General features: G+C 43.2%; 1 protein-coding gene across 1 annotated transcript in view; it reads left to right on the top strand.

The window, feature by feature from the left end:
- LOC133616089 (multiple epidermal growth factor-like domains protein 10) overlaps positions 1–17,659 on the top strand; it is a 572,792-nt gene that overhangs the window by 517,727 nt on the left and 37,406 nt on the right. Inside the window, exons 17-20 of the mRNA XM_061975174.2 lie at positions 4,420–4,548; positions 4,665–4,793; positions 13,926–14,054; positions 14,128–14,256. Of these exons, the coding sequence (XP_061831158.1) occupies positions 4,420–4,548; positions 4,665–4,793; positions 13,926–14,054; positions 14,128–14,256 (516 nt within the window). The remainder of the gene's footprint in view (positions 1–4,419; positions 4,549–4,664; positions 4,794–13,925; positions 14,055–14,127; positions 14,257–17,659) is intronic.

Below are 17,659 nucleotides of genomic sequence, written 5' to 3'. Positions count from 1 at the left end.
CGATGCACAGGCGAGCGGTCCACCCCGGGTCCCGACTCTGGACAGCCAGCACTTCATCCATGGCCACCGGACCTGTGCCCCCCCCCCCCCTCAAGGAAAAGGGGAGCAGAGGAGAAAAGAAAAGAAACGGCAGATCAACTGGTCCAACAGGGGGGCTATTTAAAGGCTAGAGTATACAAATGAGTTTTAAGATGGGACTTAAATGCTTCTACTGAGGTAGCATCTCTAATTGTTACCGGGAGGGCATACCATAGTACTGGAGCCCGAATAGAAAACGCTCTATAGCCCGCAGACTTTTTTTGGGCTCTGGGAATCACTAATAAGCCGGAGTTCTTTGAACGCAGATTTCTTGCCGGGACATATGGTACAATGCAATCGACAAGATAGGACGGAGCTAGACCGTGTAGTATTTTATACGTAAGTAGTAAAACCTTAAAGTCACATCTTAAGTGCACAGGAAGCCAGTGCAGGTGAGCCAGTATAGGCGTAATATGATCAAACTTTCTTGTTCTTGTCAAAAGTCTAGCAGCCGCATTTTGTACCAATTGTAGTCTTTTAATGCGAGACATAGGGAGACCCGAAAACAATACGTTACAGTAGTCGAGACGAGACGTAACGAACGCATGAATAATGATCTCAGCGTCGCTAGTGGACAAAATGGAACGAATTTTAGCGATATTACGGAGATGAAAGAAGGCCGTTTTAGTAACACTCTAAATGTGTGATTCAAACGAAAGAGTTGGGTCGAAGATAATACCCAGATTCTTTACTGATTCGCCTTGTGTAATTGTTTGAATTGTACTGTCTATTATACTGGTAATTTCTTCCATTATTTCAATTAATGCCATTGATGTTGAAATGTTGGCTGTGTATCTGTAATAGTTGTCTCTGAGTGTTGACATGGCTGACATGACTCAGCCAATCCAAGAAATGTCGACTCTTAACAGGTTTCGTTGCACATTATACATCAGTGAATATTATTTCGACACTTCAATATTTCATTGTGATGAATGTTTCTTTGGGTTAAAGAGAAGCTAACTCTACCATGAAGGCAGCCCGCAGTTCATCAAGCTGAAGTTTAAATAGAGACACTGGAGAAGTGTGTTGTAAAATATTTATCGGCATTAATCATGAGGACAGCCTGTTCTACATTAGTTATTCTGCTGTCCATTGCATCGTTAAGCAGGTCCGATGATAATTTAGTAGCCTTTTTTAAATACTAAGGTAAAGGCAGGTGTGCAGGTCCTAATTTGTAACATGTACATTGTACAGCGAAATGCCTTCTATATGAGTTAAACAAATCCCCGAAGAGCAGCTGGGACTAAATCCAGATATTGTATCAGCATCATGGTGATTAAAAATCAGGTATGTTATTCAGGTACTGAATAGATACCTCGACACAAAAAGGCCCAAAAGTTGGGTGTTCAGAGAAGCCTAAGCAGGACTCTAATAGGGTACCACTCTGTCGACATGATCAAATTTTGGGGATGACCTGGTTCACTGTCTAAATTCAGGATTTGTTCAAACGTTTTCGTCACTTATTAGAAGTCAGAGCCAAGCAAAGTCTGCGCTCTCCGCCTGCTTTTCTAGTTTATTATATAATTGTGTGCTAAATGGCTGGAGGAGAACATACCTTCAAAGTTAATCTTGAAGTGTTAATATTGTTTTTAAAAATATTATGCCTAACTGGATCATATTGTGACTTTTGTTTTTCTACATTTAAAACATTTATTTGTGTTCTACATAACATGTAATGGTGGCTCTTTGGTCAAAATTTTGCATAAATTATGTTCTACAGAACTGACCATCTTCAAGCTGCTTTCTGACCGTCTTGTTACCGTTTTGTGGACAGTCTTGTTTATGCGGCTCCACCTCAACTGCATCTTCTCCCTGTCAGCCTTGTTGTAGTTTTTAGTGCTTCCATATCGAGTTTACTGACAGATATAAGTCCGATTAATACTCTACTTTGTAGAGACAAAGAAGGAACGATTTGACAAGGGGGAAACTATAGTAGACTTTGCATGCTGTGGCAATTCCAAGTCATTAGATGGCAGTAGTATATAGCCAAGAAATAGTCTTTGCCATGAAGCTGAACATGCTAGTTTTGTCTTGTCCTAGCTGTTTGACTGTAGTATACATCTTAGTTGTAGTTCTGATTACCAAATTTGGTATTTTTTAAATGGCCATGTAAAACCCACTAATGCTAATCGGTAGCATGTATATGGAATGTCCAATATACCTTCAGCTATGGCATTTTGAAAAGTGGACTATTTCTGTACTTTAGAGAGTTTTCTATCAGGCATGTGTTATGATCCGTTACCCGGATCATGACATGATTTATGTTTATGTTTCTGTTTTAGTCTGTTTCCTGAGTGCACCCTCTTTCCCTGTTTACTGTTGGTTTCCATGGGCACTGATTCTCCTCACCTGTCTTAGTTTTGCAATTAGGGTTCCCACCAGGTGTTTTGGTTAATCACTCCCCTTTATAGTTTCCTGTCACCCAGCAATAGTTGCTGGGTCAATGTTTGCGATAGGCAACATTTACGTTCCCCTGGTTCTCCTCGCTCTTTAGATTATTCTGTCCTCCAGCATTCCCCGTTTTTCACCCTTGGTGACATTTTGGTTCTTGTTTAGCTCCACGCTTGCTGGCGTCCTCAGTTTTGTATTTTTGTCCTGCCTTTTATTTATCAAAAATACTTTAATCTTACCTGCACACTCCTCCTGCTTGTCTTCTGCCTTGGAAGGAACACGACAATCGCAGCCATGCGTCAAAGGCGTAACAGCATGTTTACTTTGGCGGCATGTAAATTGCAATGTTACCTAGAGGGCAAGCCAACTAAGTCTACACTGATTGCTTGAGTGCTTGTTTCCCAGCTAAGTGCGTTTGACGTCACATGCAACAAAGGCATCAACATATGGTAACATGTCTATGAATTTTCTCATTTATCCAGGTCATTGTCATCTTCGGGCATTCAATCGATCGCAACTGGACGTTTCGCCGCTCATCCAAGTTGGTTTCATCATCATTGGTCAGATCTTGTCTAGACTAGATCTGACCAATCTAAGTCTATGAGCACAAACTAAGATTGGTCAGATCTTGTCTAGACTAGATCTGACCAATCTAAGTCTATGAGCACGAACTGATGAAGCCTACTCATGTGAGCGGCGAAACATCTTCCAAGACAAACCAAGCAGTCCAGTTGCAATCGATTGAACGACCTGAGAAGGATATGGTAACGTTTGATTTTAATTTAATCGATACCCGGTAGTACAAAAGGAATCCGGCTAGTGCCTTTTAAAAGTACAAATTCGGTACCCAACCCTACCTCTCGCCCGGAAAAGGGTGGAGTGCCATCTGCGGGTTGGGGAGGAGATCTTGCCCCAAGTGGAGGAGTTCAAGTACCTCGGAGTCTTGTTCACGAGTGAGGGAAGAGTGGATCGTGAGATCAACAGGCGGATCAGTGCGGCATCTTCAGTAATGCGGACGCTGTATCGATCCGTTGTGGTGAAGAAGGAGCTGAGCCAGAAGGCAAAGCTCTCGATTTACCGGTCGATCTACGTTCCCATCCTCACCTATGGTCATGAGCTTTGGGTCATGACCGAAAGGACAAGATCACGGGTACAAGCGGCCGAAATGAGTTTCCTCCGCCGGGTGGCGGGGCTCTCCCTTAGAGATAGGGTGAGAAGCTCTGTCATCCGGGGGGAGCTCAAAGTAAAGCCGCTGCTCCTCCATATCGAGAGGAGCCAGATGAGGTGGTTCGGGCATCTGGTCAGGATGCCACCCGAACGCCTCCCTCGGGAGGTGTTTCGGGCACATCCGACCGGTAGGAGGCCACGGGGAAGACCCAGGACACGTTGGGAAGACTATGTCTCCCGGCTGGCCTGGGAACGCCTCGGGATCCCCCGGGAGGAGCTGGACGAAGTGGCTGGGGAGAGGGAAGTCTGGGCTTCCCTGCTTAGGCTGCTGCCCCCGCGACCCGACCTCGGATAAGCGGAAGAAGATGGATGGATGGATGGATGACCCTACTCAGGACTCATTTTCTTCCCCTCATCTCTGTATGTTTTTCTTCATCAGTGGGCTATTCAGTTCCAAAAATAAACAATGTCGGATTTCCTCTAAAAGGCAGTACATACAGTAACCTTGCACGTAGCTGACCTTCTAGTTCTTCAACATATATCTACGAGTACCAAATTCAATCTTCAGCCATTTGAAGTCTGGTTTCCGACTCTTTTGAAATATTTGTTTTGACAATCATTATTGCATGGACAATCTCAGTTTCTATATTAGCTTTATTTTATAAGTTGCTCATTTTCTAACTCTTCAGGTTCCGTGTGTCCATTATTGCAGTGTTCACTGTGCTATTTACTTTATATTTAATTCATTACACTTACAATTACATTTATGTGGTGTTTCAACAGTGTGTCCAAGCGGAAAATATGGCAAAAAGTGTGCGGAAACATGTTTGTGCAGAAACAACAGCACTTGCAATCCCATAGATGGATCCTGTCAGTGCTACCCTGGATGGATTGGGGAGGACTGTTCCAAATGTAAGACGCACAGACACATACAAAATCTGCTTGCGATGCATTTTTTTGTGTCTTTTTACCACACTCAACATGTTTGCTGGACTGATGACATTTGTGCATGTGTGTTTCATTGGCAGCATGTTCTCAGGGCTCATGGGGTCCTGATTGTATTCACACATGCAACTGTCACAATGGTGCTCAGTGTAGCCCCATCCATGGAGAGTGTCACTGCAGCTCTGGATGGACAGGACTCTACTGTACTCAGCGTATGTTCTATCTTTTTTGTCTCACAGACGTACAAACACACGCTTAGGACCTGATTTACTCAAGGTTTGCATGTATTAAAACTAATGTAAACTTGATAACACACGCAAAACTGATCTACTAAATGTGTGCAAAGTGGATAGCTTCTGTTAATTGAGCAGAATAAGGCATGCAATCAATTTTGCGTCTCTGCCTTCATTAATATGCAAAATATATGCTGATCATCAAAACGGCCACAATACTTGGAGGAGAAACTGCACTTACAGGTAAAAGCCAGTAAATTAGAATATTTTGAAAAACTTGATTTATTTCAGTAATTGCATTCAAAAGGTGTAACTTGTACATTATATTTATTCATTGCACACAGACTGATGCATTCAAATGTTTATTTCATTTAATTTTGATGATTTGAAGTGGCAACAAATGAAAATCCAAAATTCCGTGTGTCACAAAATTAGAATATTACTTAAGGCTAATACAAAAAAGGGATTTTTAGAAATGTTGGCCAACTGAAAAGTATGAAAATGAAAAATATGAGCATGTAAAATACTCAATACTTGGTTGGAGCTCCTTTTGCCTCAATTACTGCGTTAATGCGGCGTGGCATGGAGTCGATGAGTTTCTGGCACTGCTCAGGTGTTATGAGAGCCCAGGTTGCTCTGATAGTGGCCTTCAACTCTTCTGCGTTTTTGGGTCTGGCATTCTGCATCTTCCTTTTCACAATACCCCACAGATTTTCTATGGGGCTAAGGTCAGGGGATTTGGCGGGCCAATTTAGAACAGAAATACCATGGTCCGTAAACCAGGCACGGGTAGATTTTGCGCTGTGTGCAGGCGCCGAGTCCTGTTGGAACTTGAAATCTCCATCTCCATAGAGCAGGTCAGCAGCAGGAAGCATGAAGTGCTCTAAAACTTGCTGGTAGACGGCTGCGTTGACCCTGGATCTCAGGAAACAGAGTGGACCGACACCAGCAGATGACATGGCACCCCAAACCATCACTGATGGTGGAAACTTTACACTAGACTTCAGGCAACGTGGATCCTGTGCCTCTCCTGTCTTCCTCCAGACTCTGGGACCTCGATTTCCAAAGGAAATGCAAAATTTGCATGGTTGGGTGATGGTTTGGGGTGCCATGTCATCTGCTGGTGTCGGTCCACTCTGTTTCCTGAGATCCAGGGTCAACGCAGCCGTCTACCAGCAAGTTTTAGAGCACTTCATGCTTCCTGCAGCTGACCTGCTCTATGGAGATGGAGATTTCAAGTTCCAACAGGACTTGGCGCCTGCACACAGCGCAAAATCTACCCGTGCCTGGTTTACGGACCATGGTATTTCTGTTCTAAATTGGCCCGCCAAATCCCCTGACCTTAGCCCCATAGAAAATCTGTGGGGTATTGTGAAAAGGAAGATGCAGAATGCCAGACCCAAAAACGCAGAAGAGTTGAAGGCCACTATCAGAGCAACCTGGGCTCTCATAACACCTGAGCAGTGCCAGAAACTCATCGACTCCATGCCACGCCGCATTAACGCAGTAATTGAGGCAAAAGGAGCTCCAACCAAGTATTGAGTATTGAACATGCTCATATTTTTCATTTTCATACTTTTCAGTTGGCCAACATTTCTAAAAATCCCTTTTTTGTATTAGCCTTAAGTAATATTCTAATTTTGTGACACACGGAATTTTGGATTTTCATTTGTTGCCACTTCAAATCATCAAAATTAAATGAAATAAACATTTGAATGCATCAGTCTGTGTGCAATGAATAAATATAATGTACAAGTTACACCTTTTGAATGCAATTACTGAAATAAATCAAGTTTTTCAAAATATTCTAATTTACTGGCTTTTACCTGTATATTATACAGTATGCACAATGTGATTTATCAACACTCATCACCATTTTGGGGGCATTTTGCGTTTTATTTAGCACTTTCGAAAAGGACGTGCAAACTGACAGTTCCACACACGGCTGTGAGAGAAGAGTGCATGTGCTACAAAGACACACGATGGACAAATAATCCTCCATCCTGCGTGTACGTTTCAACATATTTGGACAGTCAGAAATGTGTATGTGCCCATTGTCTTGGGTGTGATGATGTAATGTTCATAGACTGAGGCTGATCTGCATGCAAGCAAAAGTTCGACTCCAGGTGTCGTTGAGGAGGGACGGAGGTCAAAAGTGTCCATCATTGAGGTGTCCTCGGAGGTGTTTTCAGAACATCCTGTTCCTGTTGTTCACAGAGTCAAGGCCATTCGAGGGAGTCAAATTGTAGATTAGGATGTTTGTTTTCCGCGAGCAGATAATACAATGATTTGTCTGTTATAGTATTATATTACTAACACATATCCTATATAATAATAACTTCGTGAAGTATGGATTTTTTGCATCTTGAGCACTGTAGTGCAGCTTCCCACCTATGCACCTTCAGCGGTAGAAGATAAAGGGAAAAAAAAGTGGTGTCAATGTAGATGCAGTGCAAGACTACTTCAAAAATGCCCATAAAAAGTGGTATATGTCTCCTGCATGTTTGAAAACAGAGCAAAACGGAACATATAGGAGCATGGTAAAATTATTGTGCAGTAAATGAGTGTCTTCGTGATGATGCCCCGTATAGTACACGCAAAATCCTCACTTAAATAAGATGGTTAGCGCAACTATTCAATTGCACACACAGTCTTAGTAGATCACACGCAACACGCCGGCTAATAGTACACGCTATTTTATAGCTTGCACACGCTGTTTAGCAAGAGGTTTTTGGATCTTAGACTCCTAGTAAATCAGGCCCTTATAGTATAAGACAACTACTATCAATTTTACACAGCGAAATCACCTTTATATATAAGTCAATCAATCAATCAATCTTTATTTATATAGCCCTAAATCACAAGTGTCTCAAAGGGCTGCACAAGCCACAACGACATCCTCGGTACAAAGCCCACATACGGGCAAGGAAAAACTCACCCCAGTGGGACGTCGATGTGAATGACTATGAGAAACCTTGGAGAGGACCGCATATGTGGGTAACCCCCCCCCCTCTAGGGGAGACCGAAAGCAATGGATGTCGAGTGGGTCTGACATAATATTGTGAGAGTCCAGTCCATAGTGGATCCAACATAACAGTAAGAGTCCAGTCCATAGTGGGGCCAGCAGGACACCATCCCGAGCGGAGACGGGTCAGCAGCGCAGAGATGTTCCCTGCCGATGCACAGGCGAGCGGTCCACCCCGGGTCCCGACTCTGGACAGCCAGCACTTCATCCATGGCCACCGGACCTGTGCACCCCCGCCCCTCAAGGAAAAGGGGAGCAGAGGAGAAAAGAAAAGAAACGGCAGATCAACTGGTCTAACAGGGGGGCTATTTAAAGGCTAGAGTATACAAATGAGTTTTAAGATGGGACTTAAATGCTTCTACTGAGGTAGCATCTCTAATTGTTACCGGGAGGGCATTCCATAGTACTGGAGCCCGAATAGAAAACGCTCTATAGCCCGCAGACTTTTTTTGGGCTCTGGGAATCACTAATAAGCCGGAGTTCTTTGAACGCAGATTTCTTGCCGGGACATATGGTACAATGCAATCGACAAGATAGGACGGAGCTAGACCGTGCAGTATTTTATACGTAAGTAGTAAAACCTTAAAGTCACATCTTAAGTGCACAGGAAGCCAGTGCAGGTGAGCCAGTATAGGTGTAATATGATCAAACTTTCTTGTTCTTGTCAAAAGTCTAGCAGCCGCATTTTGTACCAACTGTAATTTTTTAATGCTAGACATAGGGAGCCCCGAAAATAATACGTTACAATAGTCGAGACGAGACGTAACGAACGCATGAATAATGATCTCAGCGTCGCTAGTGGATAAAATAGAACGAATTTTAGCGATATTACGGAGATGAAAGAAGGCCGTTTTAGTAACACTCTTAATGTGTGACTCAAACGAGAGAGTTGGGTGGAAGATAATACCCAGATTCTTTACTGATTCGCCTTGTGTAATTGTTTGGTTGTCAAATGTTAAGGTGGTATTATTAAATAAATGTCGGTGTTTAGCAGGACCGATAATCAGCATTTCCGTTTTCTTGGCGTTGAGTTGCAAGAAGTTAGCGGACATCCATTGTTTAATTTCATTAAGACACGCCTCCAGCTGACTACAATCCGGCGTGTTGGTCAGCTTTAGGGGCATGTAGAGTTGGGTGTCATCAGCATAACAATGAAAGCTAAAAAGTAAAGTAAACCATTAAACTATGCTTTGAATGCATTAAACAACTTGAAATAGAAAATATTCTCACTATAGCTGCCACAATTCTTAAAACCGTTAAAATATAGGTTTGGCGCTATCTAGTGTACATTTCTGTTGTGGTCAGAATTTGACATACACTCATAATGGTCATAAATGTGACATTATCTTTTATTTGAACTTTTCTTGTTCCAAAGTCTATTATACAACTTATACTTTCAATTATTTAAAAAATGTTTACAAGTTTACATTTATTCTGGGTTTTAACCAATTGCAGGCTGCAATAGATGCATGCACACTTCTGGCATAATTCTGGCTGGATGTTTTACCACTCTTCTTGGCCGAATTAATATTACACCAGTCATTTAAATTGGTTTGTCTCCTGACATGCAATTTAAAGTATAGTCCATAAATGTTTGATAGGGTTGAGAAAGGCCATTCCAGAAGGTTAATTTTATTGTTTTGATGTGTGTTTATGGTCACAATCCTGTTGGAACATTCATTTATGTCCGAGCTTCAGCTGTCTAGCTGTTGATTAGAATTGTGCAATGCATTTGTACCACTGGTACTAAAACATCCCCAGACGATGAAGCTCTCTCCACCATTCTGGACATTTGCTGCAGAGTTCTTTGGTTTGATTCCTCCAAACATTATACTGTCATTGTTGCCAAATTGTCGCCCGACTGTAAAACTAAAGACATTTGGCTCGCCTTGTTCGTGTTGCAAATTTCAGTGAAGTTTGATTGAGGCACAAAGCAGAATTATATTTCAAATGAACTAAGCACAAAAAAAGGGCCCTACCCGCAGTGCAGGAACTGCGTATAGGGAGGGGCGGCCCCGGTTGTTTCTGAACATCCCAACAGTAATCAATGGGGTTTTTTTTCTTCTAGACCCTGATGACACATCCAAATGTGCCCCTATTGAACGATATATATGAATGTACAGTGGGGCAAAAAAGTATTTAGTCAGCCACCAATTGTGCAAGTTCTCCCACTTAAAATGATGACAGAGGTCTGTATCATAGGTACACTTCAACTGTGAGAGACAGAATGTGAAAAAAAAATCCAGGAATTCACATTGTAGGATTTTTAAGGAATTTATTTGTAAATTATGGTGGAAAATAAGTATTTGGTCAATAACAAAAATTCAACTCAATACTTTGTTATTGCCAACAAAGGTTATATTACAGAGGTCAAACGATTACTATAGGTCTTTACCAGGTTTGCACACACAGTAGCTGGTATTTTGGCCCATTCCTCCATGCAGATCTTCTCGAGAGCAGTGATGTTTTGGGGCTGTCGCCGAGCAACACAGACTTTCAACTCCCTCCACAGATTTTCTATGGGGTTGAGGTCTGGAGACTGGCTAGGCCACTCCAGGACTTTCAAATGCTTCTTACGGAGCCACTCCTTCGTTGCCCGGGCGGTGTGTTTGGGATCATTGTCATGCTGGAAGACCCAGCCACGTTTCATCTTCAAAGCTCTCACTGATGGAAGGAGGTTTTGGCTCAAAATCTCACGATACATGGCCCCATTCATTCTTTCCTTAACACGGATCAGTCGGCCTGTCCCCTTAGCAGAAAAACAGCCCCAAAGCAGGATGTTTCCACCCCCATGCTTCACAGTAGGTATGGTGTTCTTGGGATGCAACTCAGTATTCTTCTTCCTCCAAACGCGACGAGTTGAGTTTATACCAAAAAGTTCTATTTTGGTTTCATCTGACCACATGACATTCTCCCAATCCTCTGCTGTATCATCCATGTGCTCTCTGGCAAACTTCAGACATGCACTGGCTTAAGCAGGGGGACACGTCTGGCACTGCAGGATTTGATTCCCTGTCGGCGTAGTGTGTTACTGATGGTAACCTTTGTTACTTTGGTCCCAGCTCTCTGCAGGTCATTCACCAGGTCCCCCCGTGTGGTTCTGGGATTTTTGCTCACCGTTCTCATGATCATTTTGACCCCACGGGATGAGATCTTGCGTGGAGCCCCAGATCGAGGGAGATTATCAGTGGTCTTGTATGTCTTCCATTTTCTGATAATTGCTCCCACAGTTGATTTTTTCACACCAAGCTGCTTGCCTATTGTAGATTCACTCTTCACAGTCTGGTGCAGGTCTACAGTTATTTTCTGGTGTCCTTCGACAGCTCTTTGGTCTTGGCCATAGTGGAGTTTGGAGTCTGACTGTTTGAGGCTGTGGACAGGTGTCTTTTATACAGATAACCAGTTCAAACAGGTGCCATTAAGACATGTAACGAGTGGAGGACAGAAGAGCTTCTTAAAGAAGAAGTTACAGGTCTGTGAGAGCCAGAGATCTTCCTTGTTTGAAGTGACCAAATACTTATTTTCCACCATAATTTACAAATAAATTCTTTAAAAATCCTACAATGTGAATTCCTGGATTTCTTTTCACAATCTGTCTCTTACAGTTGAAGTGTACCTATGATGAAAATTACAGACCTCTGTCATCATTTTAAGTGGGAGAACTTGCACAATCGGTGGCTGACTAAATACTTTTTTGCCCCACTGTATGTACTGTAAATATTTGTGCCTATATGAATAAGTTTGACACAGTTTTAATGGGAGAGAATCATTGAAATACATTATATAACCATTCCATCCTATAAAAACAATGAAGTAAATCATTAAAGGCCTACTGAAACCTACTAATACCGACCACGCAGTCTGATAGTTTATATATCAATGATGAAATCTTAACATTGCAACACATGCCAATACGGCCGGGTTAGCTAACTAAAGTGCAATTTTAAATTTTGCGCGAAATATCCTGCTGAAAACGTCTCGGTATGATGACGCCTGCGCGTGACGTCACAGATTGTAGAGGACATTTTGGGACAGCATGGTGGCCAGCTATTAAGTCGTCTGTTTTCATCGCAAAATTCCACAGTATTCTGGACATCTGTGTTGGTGAATCTTTTGCAATTTGTTCAATGAACAATGGAGACAGCAAAGAAGAAAGCTGTAGGTGGGAAGCGGTGTATTGCGACAGGTGTTGTGCCGGATAACGCACCCCGCCGTAGAATGCACCCCTTGACTGTTGTGCCGGATAACACAGCCGGTGTTTCATTGTTTACATTCCCGGAAGATGACAGTCAAACTTTACCAGTGGCCTGTGGAGAACTGGGACAACAGAGACTCTTACCAGGAGGACTTTGAGTTGGATACGCAGACGTGAGTACGCATGCAGCTGCGGCTTCCAAACATTTGATCGCTTGCCCGTACGTGCGTGCCGCTATGTGCATGTCACGTACGTAACTTTGGGGACTTTCGGGAAATATATGTGCTGTATGAACTTTGGGCAGGTGAACGGTACTTTGGGCTGTGGGATTGAGTATGTTGTGCAGGTGTTTGAGTTGTATTGGCGGGATATATGGATGGGAGGGGGGAGGTGTTTGTTATGCGGGATTAATTTGTGGCGTATTAAATATAAGCCTGGTTGTGTTGTGGCTAATAGAGTATATATATGTCTTGTGTTTATTTACTGTTTTAGTCATTTCCAGCTGAATATCAGGTCCCACCCGCCTCTCACAGCATCTTCCCTATCTGAATCGCTCCCACTGCCCTCTAGTCCTTCACTCTCACTTTCCTCATCCACGAATCTTTCATCCTCGCTCAAATTAATGGGGAAATCGTCGCTTTCTCGGTCCGAATCGCTCTCGCTGCTGGTGGCCATGATTGTAAACAATGTGCAGATGTGAGGAGCTCCACAACCTGTGACGTCACGCGCATATCGTCTGCTACTTCCGGTACAGGCAAGGCTTTTTTATCAGCGACCAAAAGTTGCGAACTTTATCGTCGATGTTCTCTACTAAATCCTTTCAGCAAAAATATGGAAATGTCGTGAAATGATCAAGTATGACCAATAGAATGGACCTGCTATCCCCGTTTAGATAAGAAAATCGCATTTCAGTAGGCTTTTAAAGGCCCCATAGTTATAAAGTAAACGAAAACAGTTTGTGTAGTATAAGTTAGTAGTTAAGATGTGACTTTAAGGTTTTACTACTTACGTATAAAATACTACACGGTCTAGCTCCGTCCTATCTTGTCGATTGCATTGTACCATATGTCCCGGCAAGAAATCTGCGTTCAAAGAACTCCGGCTTATTAGTGATTCCCAGAGCCCCAAAAAAAGTCTGCGGGCTATAGAGCGTTTTCTATTGGGGCTCCAGTACTATGGAATGCCCTCCCGGTAACAATTAGAGATGCTACCTCAGTAGAAGCATTTAAGTCCCATCTTAAAACTCATTTGTATACTCTAGCCTTTAAATAGCCCCCCTGTTAGACCAGTTGATCTGCCGTTTCTTTTCTTTTCTCCTCTGCTCCCCTTTTCCTTGAGGGGGGGGGGCACAGGTCCGGTGGCCATGGATGAAGTGCTGGCTGTCCAGAGTCGGGACCCGGGGTGGACCGCTCGCCTGTGCATCGGCTGGGAACATCTCTGCGCTGCTGACCCGTCTCCGCTCGGGATGGTGTCCTGCTGGCCCCACTATGGACTGGACTCTTACTATTATGTTGGATCCACTATGGACTGGACTCTCACAATATTATGTCAGACCCACTCGACATCCATTGCTTTCGGTCTCCCCTAGAGGGGGGGGGGGTTACCCACATATGCGGTCCTCTCCAAGGTTTCTCATAGTCATTCACATCGACGTCCCACTGGGGTGAGTTTTTCCTTGCCCGTATGTGGGCTTTGTACCGAGGATGTCGTTGTGGCTTGTGCAGCCCTTTGAGACACTTGTGATTTAGGGCTATATAAATAAAGATTGATTGATTGATTGATAGTATAAGTCACATTGGCCATTTTTATAGAAAGTTTATCCATTTTTACTCATATGGTGTCAAAGAAAACACAGCAAATACTGTTTATGTTATTTTGTGTTCTACGTCAGGCTGCCCCACAGGTTTCTATGGCTCTCAGTGTGCTGAAGTGTGTCGCTGTCAGAACGGGGCAGACTGTGACCACATCGGTGGACAGTGTTCGTGCAGGACCGGCTTCATTGGAGACAGCTGTGAACTCAGTGAGTGTTTGCACATGGGTGCACACGATCCGCTATTGTTTCATTTGCGTAATCTGCTGAAACCCATGTGCAGAATGTCCTGCGGGGACATTTGGCTATGGCTGCCAGCAGCTATGCGAGTGTATGAACAACGCCACCTGTGACTATGTGACGGGAACCTGCTATTGCAGCATCGGATTCAAAGGCATCCGCTGCGACCAAGGTGAGACTTCTCTAATATTTTGATGCAGGTTCACATTAATGAACATCTACTGCTGAAAGGAAGGAGATCTTTTTACATGTCATATTTAATGAGCATTCACAAGCTTTAGAACAGCACCATTGGAAGTAAAGCTGCAATATTTGAATTCTCTTTGGAGGACTGTGGCGGTTTTCTGTACTGTACACTTGTACAGAGTTTTTAGATCTTTTTTAAATGATTTGTATTAAAGAGAGTGAGCATTTTATGCACTTTTCAAACTCTAGCATTCAACAATTGTACCTCTATGTGAGAGCAGTGTTTCCCACATGACTGCAATGTATTTGTGGTGGTGGAATTTTATGATCTATTTTTTTTTTTATAATTGGCATGTGCATGTAATTGTGATGGCAGCTGCAAGAGAGAGTAAAACACTTTGTGAATGAATAAGTAAGTAAAAAGCATGAAAAGCAGTTGGGATTAAATACAATTGAACTTACTTCTGTAACTTTATGTTGTTGTATGTTTTTTAATCTATCGTGGGATCACACTCCTCAGCCTTCCCGGTAAGGTCTATTCAGGTGTACTGGAGAGGAGGCTACGCCGGATAGTCGAACCTCGGATTCAGGAGGAACAGTGTGGTTTTCGTCCTGGTCGTGGAACTGTGGACCAGCTCTATACTCTCGGCAGGGTCCTTGAGGGTGCATGGGAGTTTGCCCAACCAGTCTACATGTGCTTTGTGGACTTGGAGAAGGCATTCGACCGTGTCCCTCGGGAAGTCCTGTGGGGAGTGCTCAGAGAGTATGGGGTTTCGGACTGTCTGATTGTGGCGGTCCGCTCCCTGTATGATCAGTGTCAGAGCTTGGTTCGCATTGCCGGCAGTAAGTCGGACACGTTTCCGGTGAGGGTTGGACTCCGCCAAGGCTGCCCTTTGTCACCGATTCTGTTCATAACTTTTATGGACAGAATTTCTAGGCGCAGTCAAGGCGTTGAGGGGATCCGGTTTGGTGGCTGCAGGATTAGGTCTCTGCTTTTTGCAGATGATTTGGTCCTGATGGCTTCATCTGGCCAGGATCTTCAGCTCTCACTGGATCGGTTCGCAGCTGAGTGTGAAGCGACTGGGATGAGAATCAGCACCTCCAAGTCCGAGTCCATGGTTCTCGCCCGGAAAAGGGTGGAGTGCCATCTCCGGGTTGGGGAGGAGATCTTGCCCCAAGTGGAGGAGTTCAAGTACCTCGGAGTCTTGTTCACGAGTGAGGGAAGAGTGGATCGTGAGATCGACAGGCGGATCGGTGCGGCGTCTTCAGTAATGCGGACGCTGTATCGATCCGTTGTGGTGAAGAAGGAGCTGAGCCGGAAGGCAAAGCTCTCAATTTACCGGTCGATCTACGTTCCCATCCTCACCTATGGTCATGAGCTTTGGGTTATGACCGAAAGGACAAGATCACGGGTACAAGCGGCCGAAATGAGTTTCCTCCGCCGGGTGGCGGGGCTCTCCCTTAGAGATAGGGTGAGAAGCTCTGTCATCCGGGGGGAGCTCAAAGTAAAGCCGCTGCTCCTCCGCATCGAGAGGAGCCAGATGAGGTGGTTCGGGCATCTGGTCAGGATGCCACCCGAGCGCCTCCCTAAGGAGGTGTTTAGGGCATGTCCGACCGGTAGGAGGCCACGAGGAAGACCCAGGACACGTTGGGAAGACTATGTCTCCCGGCTGGCCTGGGAACGCCTCGGGATCCCCCGGGAGGAGCTGGACGAAGTGGCTGGGGAGAGGGAAGTCTGGGCTTCCCTGCTTAGGCTGCTGCCCCCGCGACCCGACCTCGGATAAGCGGAAGAAGATGGATGGATGGATGGATGTTTTTTAATGTCACAAACCAAAAGGAGCCACCTGTGAGTGCTTTTAGATGAAGGAAGGGGCCGCATACCAGCACATGCTGCTTGGAGAGAAGAGCAATTTGTTTTCTCCGTGAAAAAGTATCTATAGTAGGTCTGGGTATCATGGCCAATTTCCCAAATCAATTTGATTTTGATTCATAAGCTTCTAAATAGATTATTGACGATTGGATTCAATTTGATTTGATTCAATCTACAGTTAAATATTCAAAATATCTCAAATTTGTTCCATCATATGAATGTACTTTGGTTTTTTTCTTCATGGTGAAACATTTTTGACAGCTTAAACTTCCTCTAAAGTCTCAAAAGTGCAACTTTAAAAAGGAAAGGAATTGCAATTGAGAGTCTACTTGCGTTGCAACATTCCATCGGTATTGTCTCTTCAACATACTTGCCAACCTTGAGACCTCCGATTTCGTGAGGGGGGAGGGCGTGGGCGTGGCTAAGAGGGGAGGAGTATATTTACAGCTAGAATTCACCAAGTCAAGTATTTCATATACCGGTATATATATATATATATATATATATATATATATATATATATATATATATATATATATATATATATATATATATATATATAAGAAATACTTGACTTTCAGTGAATTCTAGCTATAAATATATATTTATTTTATTGAATATATATATATTTTAATTTTAAATTTTTATATATATATATATATATATTTTATATATATATATATATATATATATATATATGTATGTATGTGTGGGAAAAAAAATCACAAGACTATTTCATCTCTACAGGCCTGTTTCATGAGGGGGGGGTACCCTCAATCGTCAGGAGATTTTAATGGGAGCATTCGCATACCATGGTTTATATAGGGCACAGAGTGGGTGGGTACAGGCTGGCCTAGGGGCGTGGTGATTGGCTCATGTGTTACCTAGGAGGTGTTTCCGTCTATGGCGGCATGTTGTTACAATTTCGCTGCGCTTGTTGAGGGATGACAGGTCTGGACGGTAAATAATAAACAGTTTCTCTTTCAAGCATAGGTTGCATCTTTTATTACCACTATTGTAAGGTGTGCTGGATGCAAGAATTTGCCATGTTATTGAATATTCAACATTATTGTCTTTGAGGTCCCAAATGTGTTTGCTGAGTTCTGTGGTATTTCGCAGGTTTTTGTTCCTGAAAGAAGCCTTGTGATTGTTCCATCTGGTTTTGAATTCCCCCTCGGTTAATCCTACATATGTGTCGGATGTGTTAATGTCCTTGCGTATTACCTTAGATTGGTAGATTGAAACAGGCCTGTAGAGATGAAATAGTCTTGTGATTTTTTTTCCCACACATACATATATTGCGCTCTACTACGGTATATATATATATATATATATATATATATATATATATATATATATATATATATATATATAAAAGAAATACTTGAATTTCAGTGTTCATTTATTTACACATATACTTGTTGAGTTAAGGGTTGAATTGTCCATCCTTGTTCTATTCTCTGTCACTATTTTTCTAACCATGCTGAACACGCTCTCTGATGATGCATTGCTGTGTGGC

Source organism: Nerophis lumbriciformis, linkage group LG15, assembly GCF_033978685.3.
Source record: "Nerophis lumbriciformis linkage group LG15, RoL_Nlum_v2.1, whole genome shotgun sequence".
Lineage (NCBI taxonomy): Eukaryota > Metazoa > Chordata > Actinopteri > Syngnathiformes > Syngnathidae > Nerophis > Nerophis lumbriciformis.
Note: the sequence above shows the minus strand (reverse complement) of the source record. Positions and strands in the feature narration are given on the sequence as shown.